The sequence below is a fragment of the Oryctolagus cuniculus genome, chromosome 13 (genome assembly GCF_051225735.1).
Source record: "Oryctolagus cuniculus isolate XC-2025 breed Fujian yellow rabbit chromosome 13, ASM5122573v1, whole genome shotgun sequence".
NCBI classification, from domain to species: domain Eukaryota; kingdom Metazoa; phylum Chordata; class Mammalia; order Lagomorpha; family Leporidae; genus Oryctolagus; species Oryctolagus cuniculus.
The window spans coordinates 22,230,527-22,245,678 of NC_142879.1; the positions used below are offsets into that span (position 1 = coordinate 22,230,527).

General features: G+C 44.3%; 1 protein-coding gene across 11 annotated transcripts in view; it reads left to right on the forward strand.

Annotated features, from left to right (window-relative positions):
- Positions 1 to 15,152, forward strand: part of LOC100343920 (C4b-binding protein alpha chain) — a 41,776-nt gene that overhangs the window by 17,738 nt on the left and 8,886 nt on the right. For 6 of the 11 annotated variants that reach the window (XM_089311407.1, XM_008268485.5, XM_051820501.3 and 3 more), the window contains exons 3-9: positions 2,205 to 2,387; positions 3,171 to 3,270; positions 4,966 to 5,051; positions 5,208 to 5,402; positions 7,725 to 7,907; positions 11,155 to 11,349; positions 13,933 to 14,121. In XM_089311407.1, coding sequence (XP_089167533.1) covers positions 2,205 to 2,387; positions 3,171 to 3,270; positions 4,966 to 5,051; positions 5,208 to 5,402; positions 7,725 to 7,907; positions 11,155 to 11,349; positions 13,933 to 14,121 — 1,131 coding nt within the window. The remainder of the gene's footprint in view (positions 1 to 2,204; positions 2,388 to 3,170; positions 3,271 to 4,965; positions 5,052 to 5,207; positions 5,403 to 7,724; positions 7,908 to 11,154; positions 11,350 to 13,932; positions 14,122 to 15,152) is intronic. The other 5 variants (XM_089311408.1, XM_089311409.1, XM_089311410.1 and 2 more) reach the window with 1 other exon arrangement.

Sequence of the window (15,152 nt, forward strand, 5' to 3'; positions counted from 1 at the left end):
CTCTGTGATGGCCTGGGGAAGCAGTAGAAGATGGCCCAAGTGCTTGGGCCCTTGCACCTGTGTGGGAGACCCAGAGGAAGCTCCTGGCTTCAGATTGGCTGAGCTCCGGCTGTTGGGGCCACTTGGGAAATTAACCAGCAGATGGAAGACCTCTCTCTCTCTCTCTCTGCCTCTGCCTCTGCCTCTCTGTAACTCTGACTTTCAAATAAATAAATAAATCTTTAAAAAAAAATGTAAATCAAGAGCAGGAGTTTGGCCCAGCAGTTAAGACGTCGCTCGGAATGCCTGCATCCCATATCAGGGTGTCTGATTGTGAGTTCAGCTCCGCCTCCTGCTTCCTGCTTCCTGGTAATGCATGCCCTGGAAAGCAGCAGGCGCTGAATCCCTGCCACCCGTATGTGAGACCTGGATTGAGTTCCCAGCTCCTGCCTTTGGCCTGGCCCAGCCCTGGCTGTGGTGGGCATTTGGAGAGGGAACCAGTGATAGAAGTTTTTCCAGTCTGTCTGTGTCCCTGTTTCTGTGCCTATCAAATAAATGAATTAAATAAATTAAAAACTTTAAAAAAAAGATAAATCAGTCCAGTATATAATGCAACAAGAGTCAGATTAAGATTTTATGTTTCAAAGACTACAAGTTTCCTCCTCCACATCATTCAAAACCCAAAAGTCACAAAAAATGTAAATTTTTAAAAATTTTTATTCATTTTTTGACAGGCAGAGTTAGACAGTGAGAGAGAGAGACAGAGAGAAAGGTCTTCCTTTTTCCATTGGTTCACCCCCCAAGTGGCCGCTACAGCCAGCGTGCTGCGCCGATGCAAAACCAAGAGCCAGGTGCTTCTTCCTGGTCTCCCATGTAGGTGCAGGGCCCAAACACTTGGGCCATCCTCCACCGCACTCCTGGGCCACAGCAGAGAGCTGGACTGGAAGAGGAGCAACTGGGACAAGTTCCGGCACCCCAACCGGGACTAGAACCCCGGGGTGCTGGCGCCGCAGGTGGAGGATTAGCCTAGTGTGCTGCAGCACTGGCCAAAAAATGTAAATTTAAATTGTCATTCTTGCCCATCTTCTTGCCACTCCATTTCTTTTCTGTGAACAATATTATGTAATACTATTTTTAATGCAATAATATATTTCTGTTGATGCAATATCATAGGAACTGCTGACTTTTTTTTTTTAAAGATTTATTTATTTATTTGGAAGTCAGACTGGGGCCGGCACTGTGGCGTAGCGGGTAAAGCCACCGCCTGTAGCACTGGCATCCCATATGGGTGCTGCTTCAAGACCGTCTGCTCCACTTCCGATCCAGCTCTCCGCTATAGCCTGGGAAAGCAGTGGAGGATGGCCCAGGGCCTTGGGCCCCTGCACCTGCCTGGGAGACCTGGAGAGGGCTCCTGGCTTCGGATCGGTGCAGCTCTGGTAGTTGGGGCCAACTGGGAAGTGAACCAGCAGGTGGAAGACCTCTTTCTTTGCCTCTCTTTCTCTCTCTGTGTGACTCTGAGTTTCTTTTCTTTTTTTTTTTTTTTATAGATTTGTTTATTTATTTGAAAGTCAGAGTTACAGAGAGAAGGAGAGGCACAGAGAGAGAGAGAGAAAGAGAGAGAGAGGTCTTCCATCCGCTGGTTCACTCCTGAGTTGGCCACAATGGCTGGAGCTGCTCTGATCTGAAGCCAGGAGCCAAGAACTTCTTCCAGGTCTCCCATGCAGGTGCAGGGGGCCCAAGACCCTGGGCCATCTTCCACTGCTTTCTCAGGCCATAGCAGAGAGCTAGATTGGAAGCGGCACCCGTATGGGATGCCAGCACTGCAGGCGGTGGCTTTACCTGCTACACCACAGCACCAGCCACAGGAACTCCTGACTTTGTACAGACTCATCAGAGTTAGAGAGATGGGAGATTTGATGAAAAATTCATGTTTGTCCTCATTTTTAGGCAAATTGTCCCATATATAGTAGAAAAGGCATTAAAAAATCTACCTCTGTCACTATCATTTATCCATATCCTTGTCATTTATCCATATCCTTATTATTTATAAACAAATATTATTACTGGTCAATCACTGGATCCATTGAACAGAGAGAAAATAGAAATTATGATTTTTCTGGATTGGCGGGAAAAGATGGTCTTGATCTGAAAGTCAGTTAACTGAGGCACGAAGATGCTGTGGCCACGTTGTGACGCTCGGTACTCCTTGTCATTTCGGTGTCCAGGCGACTGTGGTCCCCCACCCCATTTACTGTTTGCTTCTTCAATAAGTGAATTGTCTGAGAATGAGTACCAAACCGGAACTATTCTGAAATACACCTGCCGCCCTGGCTATACTAGGAACGGTCTAAATCCAATTCTTACCTGCAAACCCAGAGGACTGTGGAGCTACGATACCTTCTGTGTTAGTGAGTATCAACATTATTGTTTGTATGTCTGCCTGGTCCATATTTGGAAAATTGTCCCAGGTGCTACCTGAGTCTTTAGTCACCAAGAATCTTCCAGTTTGTGGATGAACACATGTGCTACTTTTTGAGAAGTAAAACAAAGCAGAATAAAAAAGAGAAAATTAGCTAATCACATTGAGAAGTCTACTGCTCTCAGTGACGTAACTCACCGACACTTCTTTCAAGAAATGAAGCACAAATTTCATTGTGATATCTTGAAAACCAGGTTGACTTTGACAAAAATTATAAAAAGTTAGGTGGCTATGAAAGGGTAATACAGTTTCCCAAGAAATCTCACTCAAAATACCTGTGGTGTTAGAAAGATGCTGATCTACTGTTAGTTAGGAATGCATTCTGCAGTAATAAGAGTTAGCAATCTATACCTTATTTTTGTGTCTTTTGTGACTGAGGACACACATTTTTGAGGAACCTCAGTTCAGTGAACCAAAGTTTCCCAGTCTCCTGGCCATCGTCTTAAATATTTGATCATAGATGTTTTTATCACAGTGATTAATTGTGTATTTTCCCCTGTTTGTTAAATGTTTTAGAAAAAAGTGAGATCAAGTTTTGCATTCATTTTCCCTCTGAAATAAAAATCCAATGAGTCAGGATCAGAAATAATTTGAGTCTGAGCCTCTCAGCCTTTCTGAAAGTGGCAGTGAGACTAGATCAATCGGTCTGCTTTTTATTGCCATATCTGCTGGTATGCAGAGTCACTACTTATCATTTTAATTTTTCTCCCAGAGAAAAGATGCAGAAACCCAGGAGACTTACCTAATGGGCAAGTGGAAGTTAAGACAGATTTCTCTTTTGGATCACAAATAGAATTCAGCTGTTCGGAAGGGTGAGTGTGAGGTAATCTAGAAACAATGAAGTTAATTTTTAAAGTAGCTAAAATGTTCTTATGTTTCAAAATGTAAATGATATAAGAAGGTATTCAATGACAATTTTTGCTTCCATCCCGTCTCCAGGCACTCAATTCCCTCCTATCCTCAAATAAGGATCCACTTTTATTCCCTCTCTTTAGTATCTTCCTAATGTTTCCTTACCTCAATACAAGCTAAGGGATTAGCATGTATTCTTAAAACAAATGCAGCTTTGAATTTTTTTTTTTTTTTACTCATCAATATATACTGGAGACATTTCAGGTTTGTGGATAGAGATGGCCGTGCCCAATTTCCTTCTTCAACTGCACAAGAATTTCACATGTAGATGTGTCAAGGTTCATCAACCTCTTTGATGGATGCCTGAGTATTTCCTATCCTGCACTATTATGAACAACTCTCTGACACATTACCTTATACCTAATGTGTACATATTCGTTACATACCACCATTGAGCAAATCAGTTGAATTCTCATTTCGTTGATGAGCTCTTTGAATATTTATTATGCTTCTCTTTAAATGCTTCAAACATAAATATATGAATTAAGGTAAATTATCAAATTTAAAAATTGTTTTAAATATTACAAAACAGATTAATGACAGTTAATAGCATATAGTAAACATTTTTCTTATGTCCCATGTATTTTTGTTTGCACACCCACATAATATTTGTATTTCATTCAGTCATTTTTTAAAAAAGATTTATTTATTTATTTGAAAAGCAGAGTGAGAGAGCAGGAGAGACAGAGAGAGAAATCTTCCATCTGCTGGTTCACTTCCCAAATGGCTGCAACAGCTGTAATTGGGCCAGTTGCACCAGTCCTAAGCCAAGAGCTAGGAGCTTCTTCTTGTATCCCACATGGGTGCAGGGGCCAAGTACTTGGGCATCCTCTGCTGTTTTCCCAGGCACATTAGCAGAGAGCTGGATCAGAAATGGAGCAGCTAGGACTTGAGCCCATATGGGATACAGATGCATCCCGGCGCCAACCCCTCATTCAGTCACTCTTAATCCTGACTGTCTTTGTCTTAGATCTGTATGTTCAACGCTCGTTAGTAGTGTTTGTTTTTGTTGTTGCTAAAGCTGTCCTTGCCAGGTCTTGGTTACCTATAGCTTGTCCTGCAGTGGGTTTCTAAGAAGCCTCAAGTGAACAATATTCCTTGAGGTCTTGCAGGGTCAAATTGTATCTGAAGCACAAGTCCTGGCCAGATCACTGACCCCAGGCTCTTGCAGTCTCTGCGACGAAGCCTCCTGCTGACTCCCAGATGTGTGGCTTACTCCCATACACCAGACACTTCCTGTTTTCCAGCCCCATTTCTGTGGCTCTCTGGAGTTTGTCTCTTGTGAGAACAGTGCTCATGACCGAAGACCACTGCAGGACACACTCAAGTGAGTCTTCCCTGGTCCTACTTGAGCCCCGGATGAGCTCCATGCTTGACATCTAGATGCTTAATAGATTACAGAATGAAAGGACAGACAGATACATTCCATTGCCTGATGAAATCTTACTGATTCGAGTGCTCAGTGGGAAGTGATGTCCCAGAGAACATTCTTTCTTTATTTGAGTATTGACTAACCATTCTATTTGTTCTCTTTGTCCAATTTAATTTAGGGTAGGAAGAATTCCATTAAAATCATTGTTCCTATCTTAATTCAGATATATCTTAATTGGGTCAACCACTAGTCATTGTGATATTCAAGAAAAAGGAGTTGAGTGGAGTGATCCGCTCCCCAAGTGTGAAAGTAAGTATTTTTTCAGCTTGATTATACATTATGTTAGGTGATTAAAGAGCCCTATGCATCTTTACTGCTGTTTGCACCCTGCAATAGGATTAGCATGGATTCTAGATTTGTGATGGGCCTTCTCTGATTGTTTTTGCCTTCCCTCACTCCTCTCAGTTGTCAAGTGTGAGCCCCCTCCAAACATCATCAATGGGAAGCACAATGGTGGGAATGAAGACATCCACACCTACGGCTCCTCTGTCACCTACAGCTGCAATCCTCGCTTCTCACTCTTGGGCGAGGCCTCCATCTCCTGCACGGTGAAGAACAAAACAGTAGGCGTCTGGAGCCCAAGCCCTCCTGTCTGCAAAGGTGAGCTCCAATGGTCAATTCTGTTTTGGGTTGCTTGTTCTTTCTTGTTTAAAAGAAGAAGGGTCCATCTATTGGGGAAATGGAAAAATTCAAGGACAAGCTCATTACTGCACTGTTGATTTGGCCACTGGATGCTCGTTGCATGCTGTATTAGAATATAATACAACAAATAGCACCAAGATCTCATGGGTTGGTGAAGTAAAAGTTTATTCTCGTTCATATCAAATCTGCTGCATGCCTAGGAGACTCTCGAGGCAGCAGTAGTCTACGTTAGTTTAAGAAGCAGCTCCGGGGTCGGCGCTGTGGCGTAGCAGGTAAGGCCACCGCCTGCAGTGCTGGCACCCCATATGGGCGCTGGTTCAAGTCCTGGTGGCTCCACTTCTGATCCAGCTCTCTGCTGTGGCCTGGGAAAGCAGTAGAAGATGGCCCAAGTCCTTGGGCTCCTGCACCCTTGGGCTCCTGGCTCCTGGCTCCTGGCTTTGGATTGGCACAGCTCAAGCCGATGCAGCCAATTGGGGAGTGAACCAGCGGATGGAAGACTTCTCTCTCTCTCTCTGCCTCTGCCTCTCTGTAATTCTGCCTTCCAAATTGAATAAATAAATCTTTTTTTTTTTTTTAAAGAACCAGCTCAGTAGTCCTGACTGCTTTGATCTTATAGAACGGCCAAATCCAAATGGGCTCTCATGATCTATAGAGAAACAGAGAAAGCAAATTGTGCATTGGCGGTTAAGGGCTTTGGCCTTGAAGTGATCACAGAGTATTTTCCCTCATAGTCTTGTCTAGAACAAGTAACACGTAGGCCCTACCTACCTTCAGAGGACTGAGAAAAGTAGTCTTTTTTTGTTTAGGAAGCAGGACCAGAAATACTGGTTAGCACTTGTAATGTTAACCACATATGCCTACAGGGCAAGCAAAACCCATTAAACAGCAGGTCAACAGGACAAAGCAAGCAATCCTTGAGTTAGAAGGTGTATTGTGGTATAGCTGGCTTGCTAAGGCATTTCCCTTTACTGCTGAGTGCTTACACATTACCACTTACTACTCCGTCTCATCATTAGGACACAATCAACCCGGAGTCAGGCCTGCAAAAGATGGCAATGGCAGTAGCTGATGTTGGACAAGTTTACAGGGACAAATTATAAATGGCCTTGTGTTACTTGTAAGAGTTCACAGGGAAGGTGAATGGGAGGTGTTGAAAGATGTTAACCAAGGAAGTCAGTGTGGTGCATCTTAGAAAGATAATTCTGGCTGGAGGATGAACAGCAATTTGAAATGGGCCAAAACTTAGCTGAGAGCCACCTGCTGTGACCTGACTGTGACCCTCCAAATTATTGTTGGAACTGCCGCGTCCTGGTTGGGGAGCTACTTTCCCTGGTCTGTGGACTTGCTTCTTAGCATAGAAATAAAAAGTCCAGGAGAGAGCGCAAGGATGTGGGAAAGCAAACTTGTTTGCAATAAGTGACAGAAGCTCCCCCGTGTGGTAGAGGGGTCCCAGAGCTGGGAATCCTTTGTCCCTTGGGGCTGGCATTTTGTGCTATTTCTGTCTCTGCTCCCTTCTCTGGAGGTCCTGGCCCCTCACCTAGTGCAGGTAGCAGGGGTTGTCTTTGGATTGGTCCCTGCCTCTGTTCATGAGCATAGAAGGGGTTGGGAATTGGATCCCCCACCTCTGTTCACAGTCCAGGGAGGGGTGGTAGTTGGATCCCCCCCTCCAACCTCTTTGTCCATGTGCTGGAAGGGTCGGTAGTTGGCTATTATTTCCCACTCCCTTCTAGAGAAATAACACACAGGATTTCCAGGATCCGAATGACTGGATGTGGGGCGAGGTTGGGGGTGGTTTGTTCTCTGCTAGTGGGGCCACAGGTCTCTGCTGGTCTCGCTGCCTCTTCATGACCACTGTATTGTCACCGTTGGCCTCTGACCCACAAACAAGATCATCCAGGAAATTAGGCCCTTATCAGAGAACTTTGTAGGCCTAGGGGATATGTGTTTCTCCTGGGTTATATAGGACTAGAATTTTTTTTTTTTTGGTAAGTTGAAGGGATTGTTTGCAATCATTTCATAGAAGAATGCATGATTTACTGAGGCTTTTAAAAGTCATTTTACAGAAGCATTTAAAAGCTGAAATTATATATTAGAATATATACTCTACATAAATATAAATTATATATTATATAATACATTAAACTATTTCCCTTCTATCTACTTGATATGTACTCATGTCAGGTGTGTGTATTCTGCTTGTAACTAGATTAACAGCAGCAATAATATCCTGATTTCTGTTTCCTTTTCCAAATCCACTTGTCTTTTCTCGTGAACCTTTAGAAATCATCTGTTCTCCGCCAAATGTTCCACATGGGAAGATAATCTCTGGGTTTGGACCCATCTATAACTACAAAGATTCTATTATGTATACCTGCATCGATGGCTTCGTCCTCAGAGGCAGCAGTTTAATCCACTGTGAGCTTGACAGCAAGTGGAATCCTTCTCCTCCTGTTTGCGAGCTCAGTGAGTACGGACCGGGAAGAGAGTTCAATGTTCGCATCTAGGGGTACCCGGAAATGCTGGTGTAGGCATCCTCGCGTGAATCACAGGCAAAACGGAAATTGAGGTTGATAACTTTATTTTTTCTTGTTGAGTACACTCTGCAAGGTCACATGACATCACAGAAGGCTGCCACGCACGACTGTGCGGGTTGTGCTCCAGCTCTAAGACATTACCATTGTGCTGGATTCATTAATTTATTCCAGCAATTTCCTGCAGTTGATAGAAAATTGTCTTTTCTAACAAATCATAGTATCAGGATAATTATTTGGAAAGAAATGGTAAGTATTCTAGGGAAAGTGTCTGTTTTCTGACTTACTAGTATTATATAGACGATGTCAGAAACATACAATCCTGGTGCTCTGAAGTTATAAACTCATGCAGATCATTAAAACAGTGATAAAACAATAATAATAACTTGGGACTAGGTTTGGTGCACAATAAGAGTTAAGTTAATGAATCCCACCAACAACTGTGGGTACTATTAGTGCTCCCCTTTTACAGACAAGGAAACTTCTCTGAGAGTAAATGACTTGCCCAAGATCCACCAGCTGTAAGGAGAGGGAGACACTGAGGCCTTGTGCTCTTATTTTTGCCCTCATGAGATGTTGAGAACCTTGTCCTGGGAACCTCTGGAACAGTGATGTGAGGAGCTTGGGGGAAACCTCCCTCCTGGAGAGGCATCTATGAATCTGGGCAAAATTAGCAAAGAAAACCGTCAAGGTCTCCAGAGACGGATCAAAGGGCTTGCAGCAAGTTGAGAAGCTTCTGTTCAGCAAGGCTATGGAGACTTGACATGAACAGTGGGAGGCCGCTGCGTTGGAACTAAGGACTGCACACCACCCCCAATGGTGCTAACTTGTAGGGGACCTGTTTTGTGAGTTCACAATTAGTAGTTCCCAGCTGCTCCAGCTCCCTGAGGTAGAAAAGATAAATTTGGCAGTCAGCCCATGTGATAGCATTCTCCAAAGTTCCATGCTGTGGATGGCTCGTATTACACAGGTCCCAAGAGCCAGACACCAGTGCCTGTTCGTCCATTCCAACTCCCTTTATATAGAGAGGATTCAGTTGGAGCAGCTGATGAAGAATTCAGTCTCTCTTTATTGCATATCTCTATGGTACAGGAGAGCTTACCCTGTGAGCTTAGCATCTCCCATCTTCCCCATCTTCCTAGAATGGAAGGCAGCTTTGACAGCTGGTGAAAATCAGCAATCCTCATTCTCCCTGTAGATTTGGAAGTGGGGACAGCGGGGGTGCAGAACCACTTGCTGCTCTACCCCTTCCCTTCTTCATGGCTCCTACACCATGATGGGTCATTTGGTGAAGAATGAGTTGCCTTATTCTCCCCAGCCCCTATCTATAGTATAGACGTTATTCCAGGGGAGATTGGAACATTCTTTAAACTGTCAACTGCCTCTGCCAAGGGACTTGACTTTAATTGGATCATACTGTGGAGCAATTTATGCCCCAGGGAGTTGTACAAAGCCAATAGAGCAATCAGATCACAATTACTGGAGGCTAACAGCGGTATGTAATACCAATAGAGGCAGATCAGCCAAAAGCTTAATGAGAAAGAGACAAAGAGAAAACCACAGTCACACTGCATGGTTAGGAAGATTTTGTACATGCCCAAGGCTGTGTCTTCTGATACACGTCACTAATGTTGCGAACTTCGAGGTAAACAGACTTAGCTGAATAAGTCCAGTCAAGTCACCAAAGAACTAACCAACCAAACAAGAAAAACACAATAGGCCCTGAAGGATGTGAGGGAGAATCAGATCCAAAGTTGTTATATTATCTAATAAGTTTAGTTTTCAAAAAAGAAGTCAGATATACACACAAGCAGGAGAGAGTAACCCATAAAAATAGGAAAAAACTGACATAGAACCTGCCTTTGAGGGAGCCCAGAGGTTGGACTTAGCAGAAAAGAAGCTCAAAGAAGGTCAAAACAGCTATCATAAATGTGTTCAAAGAACTAAAGAGACAATATTAAAAGAGTTAAAGGAAGGTATTATGGCAATGTCTCATTAAAAAGAAAATATCAATCAAGATAGAAAAGATTTAAAAATCAAATAGATGTCCTGGAGTTGAAAAGTACAATGAGTAAAATGGAGAATTCACAGGAACTCAATGGATTTGAGCCATTTTGGGAAAGGGTTTTGACAGTGCCTCCAAAGCTGAAGCATAGGGTTACTATACAACCCAGCAATTACCCTCCTAGGCATCTACCCAAGAGAAATACAGATTCATAGCAGTGTGATTCACAGAAGCCTAACAACTCAAATATGCATCAACTGAGTAATGGATAAATTTTAAAATCGTGGTATTCCACATGACAGAATATAATTTAGCAATAAAAATAAGTGAAGTATTGATACATGCTGCAACCTTGAAAACATCCTCTGAAAAAGAAATCAGCCACAAAAAGAAATGCATTGTATGATTCCATTTTTTAAAAAGAATAAGGAAAGGAAAGTAGATTAGTGATTGTCAGGACCTAGGCAGGAGGTGGAGAGGGTTAGGGAGTGACTGTTAACAAATATGGAGTGGTAAAATTACCCTGCAGTTAGGGTGATGATTGAATAATTTTGTGATTACACTAAAAATCATTGAATTTCAGTAAAAGTGTTTAAAAAAGCAAATTGCCCTGTACACTATCTTAAATGTTTGAAGACACAATATTGTACACATCCAGCTGGGTAGATGTTTGTGTTCTGTTTCTATACCACGTAGATCGGCAGCACCAAGAAAGAGACAGAGAACAGGACCCAAAGCCCAGGTTAAGACAAATGCTTAGAGCTTGGCTCTTTCTTGCCAACCCCTTCACTAATGAAGTTCCTGGTGTTGTTTGGATACTGTTGGTTTTCCCCGAGTAGTCAGGAAACACAGATTTGTTGGTCTGTGACTGTTTTCCTGCCATGTTTACCTAGCAAGCCTAATGCTTCAATTCAGAAACTAAACTCCCCGACCTATAGTGAGGAGGAAGGAGAGTTAGTATCATGAATAGTTGGCACAACACACAGAAACCACTTGGCAGCATCTCTGGTCCCGTGCACATTTAGGTGACTGGTTTCTCCTGTGGCTGATCTGTCTGGCAGCTGCTGCAGATTAGCTCCCGGCTGACGAACACACGCCACCCTTTGATGGGTCAAGTTCACTGCTGGGACAGCCCTGGTGATTTGTCCTTTTCCCCTGTCTCCTTCATGAGCAGATAGCTGTCTTGGCTTACCGAATGTTCCACATGCTTCCCAGCAAGGCTATCAGTGGTCAAGAAAAGAGGGCGTGTATTCTGTTGGAACAGAGTTAAGGTACAAGTGTCGTCCTGGCTACAGACCTGTTGCAGATGAGCCTATAATTGTGACTTGTCAGGAAGATTTGAGATGGAGCCCATTCGCAGGGTGTGAAGGTGAGTTACTGTTTTTAAGATATTTTTGTTTGTTAAATGTGTGGCTGGTGCTAGGATTTTCCACCTTGGTGAATATAATTGTATTCCTCCAGATGAATTTAAAATATATTAATTTGACAGGATGGTGAACTATTATTGCAAGAAAGGATCATAAAGATCTTAGAGTTTGAGGTGCCAAGAAATTGAACCATCCTCATCCCAGTTCAGAATCAAGGGAGAAATAGTCAGACGTTACGCAGACTGAGTATTAGCGTCATTGCTGGTAGAACGGAGTGAAGAAAACAGCTCAGTTACTGTGGGAGTCCGCCTCACCTCCCCAGGGGAGGCTCCCGGGTACCTGACCGAAGGAAAGGCTATGGAACCCTCATTGCCACAAGCAGCTGCTGGGTGGGTTTGTCTCACGCCCCCTGAGCCATGGGCTGGCGGGCTGACAGAGCTGCGTCTCCAGACCTAGCCCCGGAGGACAGGTCCTGACTCCTGACCCAGGATTCTTCCCTCAGGGGATAGAAAAGAAATTTCCTTCGGTTCCACTGGTAGGAACGGCACCTCCTTTTCTGTTTGTGGGAATGAGGGAGGGGCTTTAGGGCATGGGGGTGCTATTTTATGGGCCTCAGTGAAATTGACAGGCAAAGGAGTGAACACTTTCTTCCACCCATCCATCAGAACCTTGCCATTTTAGAGGAGAAAATGCTGAGAATTTTATGCTATAAAACTCAGGCAATTTTATGCTGCAGGTCAGAATCTGAAATATATGTGAAATACACAACTCACGAAAAGTGGTAGCTTAGATCAACCTATCAGGGTATCACTTGTTTAATATTAAGACTTAAAGTTTAATTGTTAGTATTGGGCTCATTTTCGGGAAGTAGAATAAGAAGTTTTAATAAAACGAATATATATATATATAAATATATTTATCAGAACTTACTGCTGTTGCAGAGTGACAGTGAGAGAGGGAGAGACAGAGAGATCATTCATCTGCTGGTTCACTCTCCAAATGACTGCAATGCCTGGGGTCAAAGCCATGGTCAAAGCCATGAGCCAGGAGCTTCTTCTGGGTCTCCCACATGAGTGCAGGGGCCTAAGCACTTGGACCATCTTCAGCTGCTTTTCCCAGGCCATTAGCAGGGGGCTGAATGGGAAGTGGAGCAGCCAAGACATGAACTGCACCCATATGGGATGCTAGCTTTGCAGGCAGCAGCTTAACCCACTACACCACAAGGCTGGCCCTGAGCGTTTTCATTATAGCTCATGAAGAAATGAGCACTGAAAGAATTTGAGTATGCCTACAAAACCGTATTACAGTGCTCTGTCCAGCTTTTTATATGGAGAATAGAGCATTTTATTCTGTTCTATGTTTTATCTGACATCAGGCAATATTAGTTTCTGTCTTAAAGTATTTCTACCAATGAATGAAACAATACATCTCTCTGTCAGCCTCCTCTAGGTCTCTCTTGTGGGTGCAGGGGCCCAAGAATCTGGACCCCCCATTGCCCTCCCAGGTGCACCAGCAGGGAGCTGGATCAAAAGTGGAGCAGCCGGGTCTTAAACCAGCCCATATGGGATGCCAGCATTGCAGGTGGCAACTATACCCACTATTCCACAACGCTGGCCCCCACTTTATCAACTCTTATTATAATAAAATATTAAAAAGTTAGAATCTGCTAGGCTGTTGGGTCACAAATTGTTCATTTCCAACCTGATAGAATTGGGTGCAGGTAGGTAACCTAGACCTGGATGACATTTCTGTGCTGGGTGTTCCACCAGCTGGCACCAACCTTCACCAACGCCTCTCCTGGGACATACAAACTGACGCAACCTCATAGAGTGCAAATCAGGAGCTTCAGTTACAAGGGTCAGTGCGGCTTTCTGCATGCTGAAGCCCACTTATCACGGGCCATGTGGCATTCTGCACATCCACAGGTCTTCCCCTGAGAAATAGCTTCAAAAGGGGCTGTGGCCAGCTGCACTCCCTTCAGAGCCCCGCTCGCTGTCCAGGTGGGCTGCAACCTTATTTCCCCTCTAGACATCTTTTCTGCCTTCACCATCATCTCTGTGCCTTCTTTGGACCCTAAACTCCTAAAAACAAGAAAAAAATCAAAGAATCCAAACTGCTATTTCTCTCTTAAAGTTTGCATCAAAGAAGAAATATGACAGCCATAAGCACAAACATCAATTTATTCCTGTACATTGTCAGATGAGTATACTCGGTTGAGAAGGTTCGTCTTCTTGTGGCTGCAGAAATACGTCACTCGAGCCTAAGAATGATGCGCACCTAATGCAGCCCTAAGTAAAAGGATATTATTTGTCATTGATGTTGAATAATTTTGAAAATTTTTATTTAAGTTCATTCTTATTTCTTGTTTTGGAGGCGCCTAATGACAAGGCTTAGTTGGGGGAGGGGATAGCTGATTCCTCACCAATCAGGGACAGGGAGGGCGGGCTCCCGCATCTTATCTCTTCCTTTGATTCCCCAAGCTCTCCTTGGCGGTGAGATCATCAAAAAGTAGCAATGCCACTGTTAGCTGTAGCAGCCTGCACACAGTGATTTTCTGACTACTGGCCTCGCTTTCTGTTTTTCAGCAATTTGTTGCCCACCCCCGCAGCTGGACAATGGTGCAATCACGGAGCATAGCAGAAACCCTCGGGCCAACAATTGCACCTATTTCTTTGGAGACATAGTTGTCTATTCATGTTATCAGAAGCAAAGGCCACCAGTCACTTGCCGGGCAGACGGCACATGGAGTCCCCACACACCATTGTGTGGTCCCAGTAAGACTTTCTAGAATTATCTTAACAGCATGATGGGGATTATTAAGAGAAGGGTTAAAATGCGATACAAGAGCTTCTATTTCCTGCGTGAGTCTTGGTGTGGCTCCAGCGCTCTCTTTTTTCCCTCCCCATTCTGTATATCCATTCTCTGGGTCTTTCTGGTCTCCTCTTTGCTGAATCAGTGCAAATAGACCACCTCTGAAGGACACGCTGGAATTTTCCATAGCTGACTTTGTTTCTTTGCGTTTATTCTCCGTTCTCCTCTTAGTTCATGTTCTTGTGTCATTCTCTGCAGAACAAGTCTCGCCCAAAGTGATTGATTGGCTTTTTCTGAATTTGCTTGTACCTCCTCTGATAGTCACTTACACTGACTGTAAGCGCTCCTGGGAGTTACCTGATGGGAAAGGCCTTCTGCTGCCTGTCCCCAAGGCATCGGGGTGCTGGACGCAGCCCTCCCTGCTCACTCTGCGGTTGACAGCCTTATCTCTCGATGCTCAGGAGAGGTTACTCTGCCAGCATAGTAATTTCTCCTCTTGTTTCCAACGCCAAAAGAGCCCAGAGTGGCCAGGCGTTAGCTTCAGCTTATAAAGTCAATAAGAAAAATCCTCGGCTGGTGCCGCAGCTCAATAGGCTAATCCTCCACCTTGTGGTGCCTGCACACCGGGTTCTAGTCCTGGTCGGGGCACCGGATTCTGTCCCGGTTGCCCCTCTTCCAGGCCAGCTCTCGCCCGGGAAGGCAGTGGAGGATGGCCCAAGTGCTTGGGCCCTGCACCCCATGGGAGACCAGGAGAAGCACCTGGCTCCTGCCTTCGGATCAGTGCGGTGTGCCAGAAACAGCGGCCACTGGAGGGTGAACCAACGGTAAAGGAAGACCTTTCTCTCTGTCTCTCTCTCTCACTGTCCACTCTGCCTGTCAAAAAAAAAATCCTCTTTCCAATGGTAGAAAGGTCTCCACTTTGCCAACTTCAGTTTTAGACCTGCAGATCTGAGTTTTGGGGAAGGGAAGCACAAATTTTCCGAGTGAGTCATTT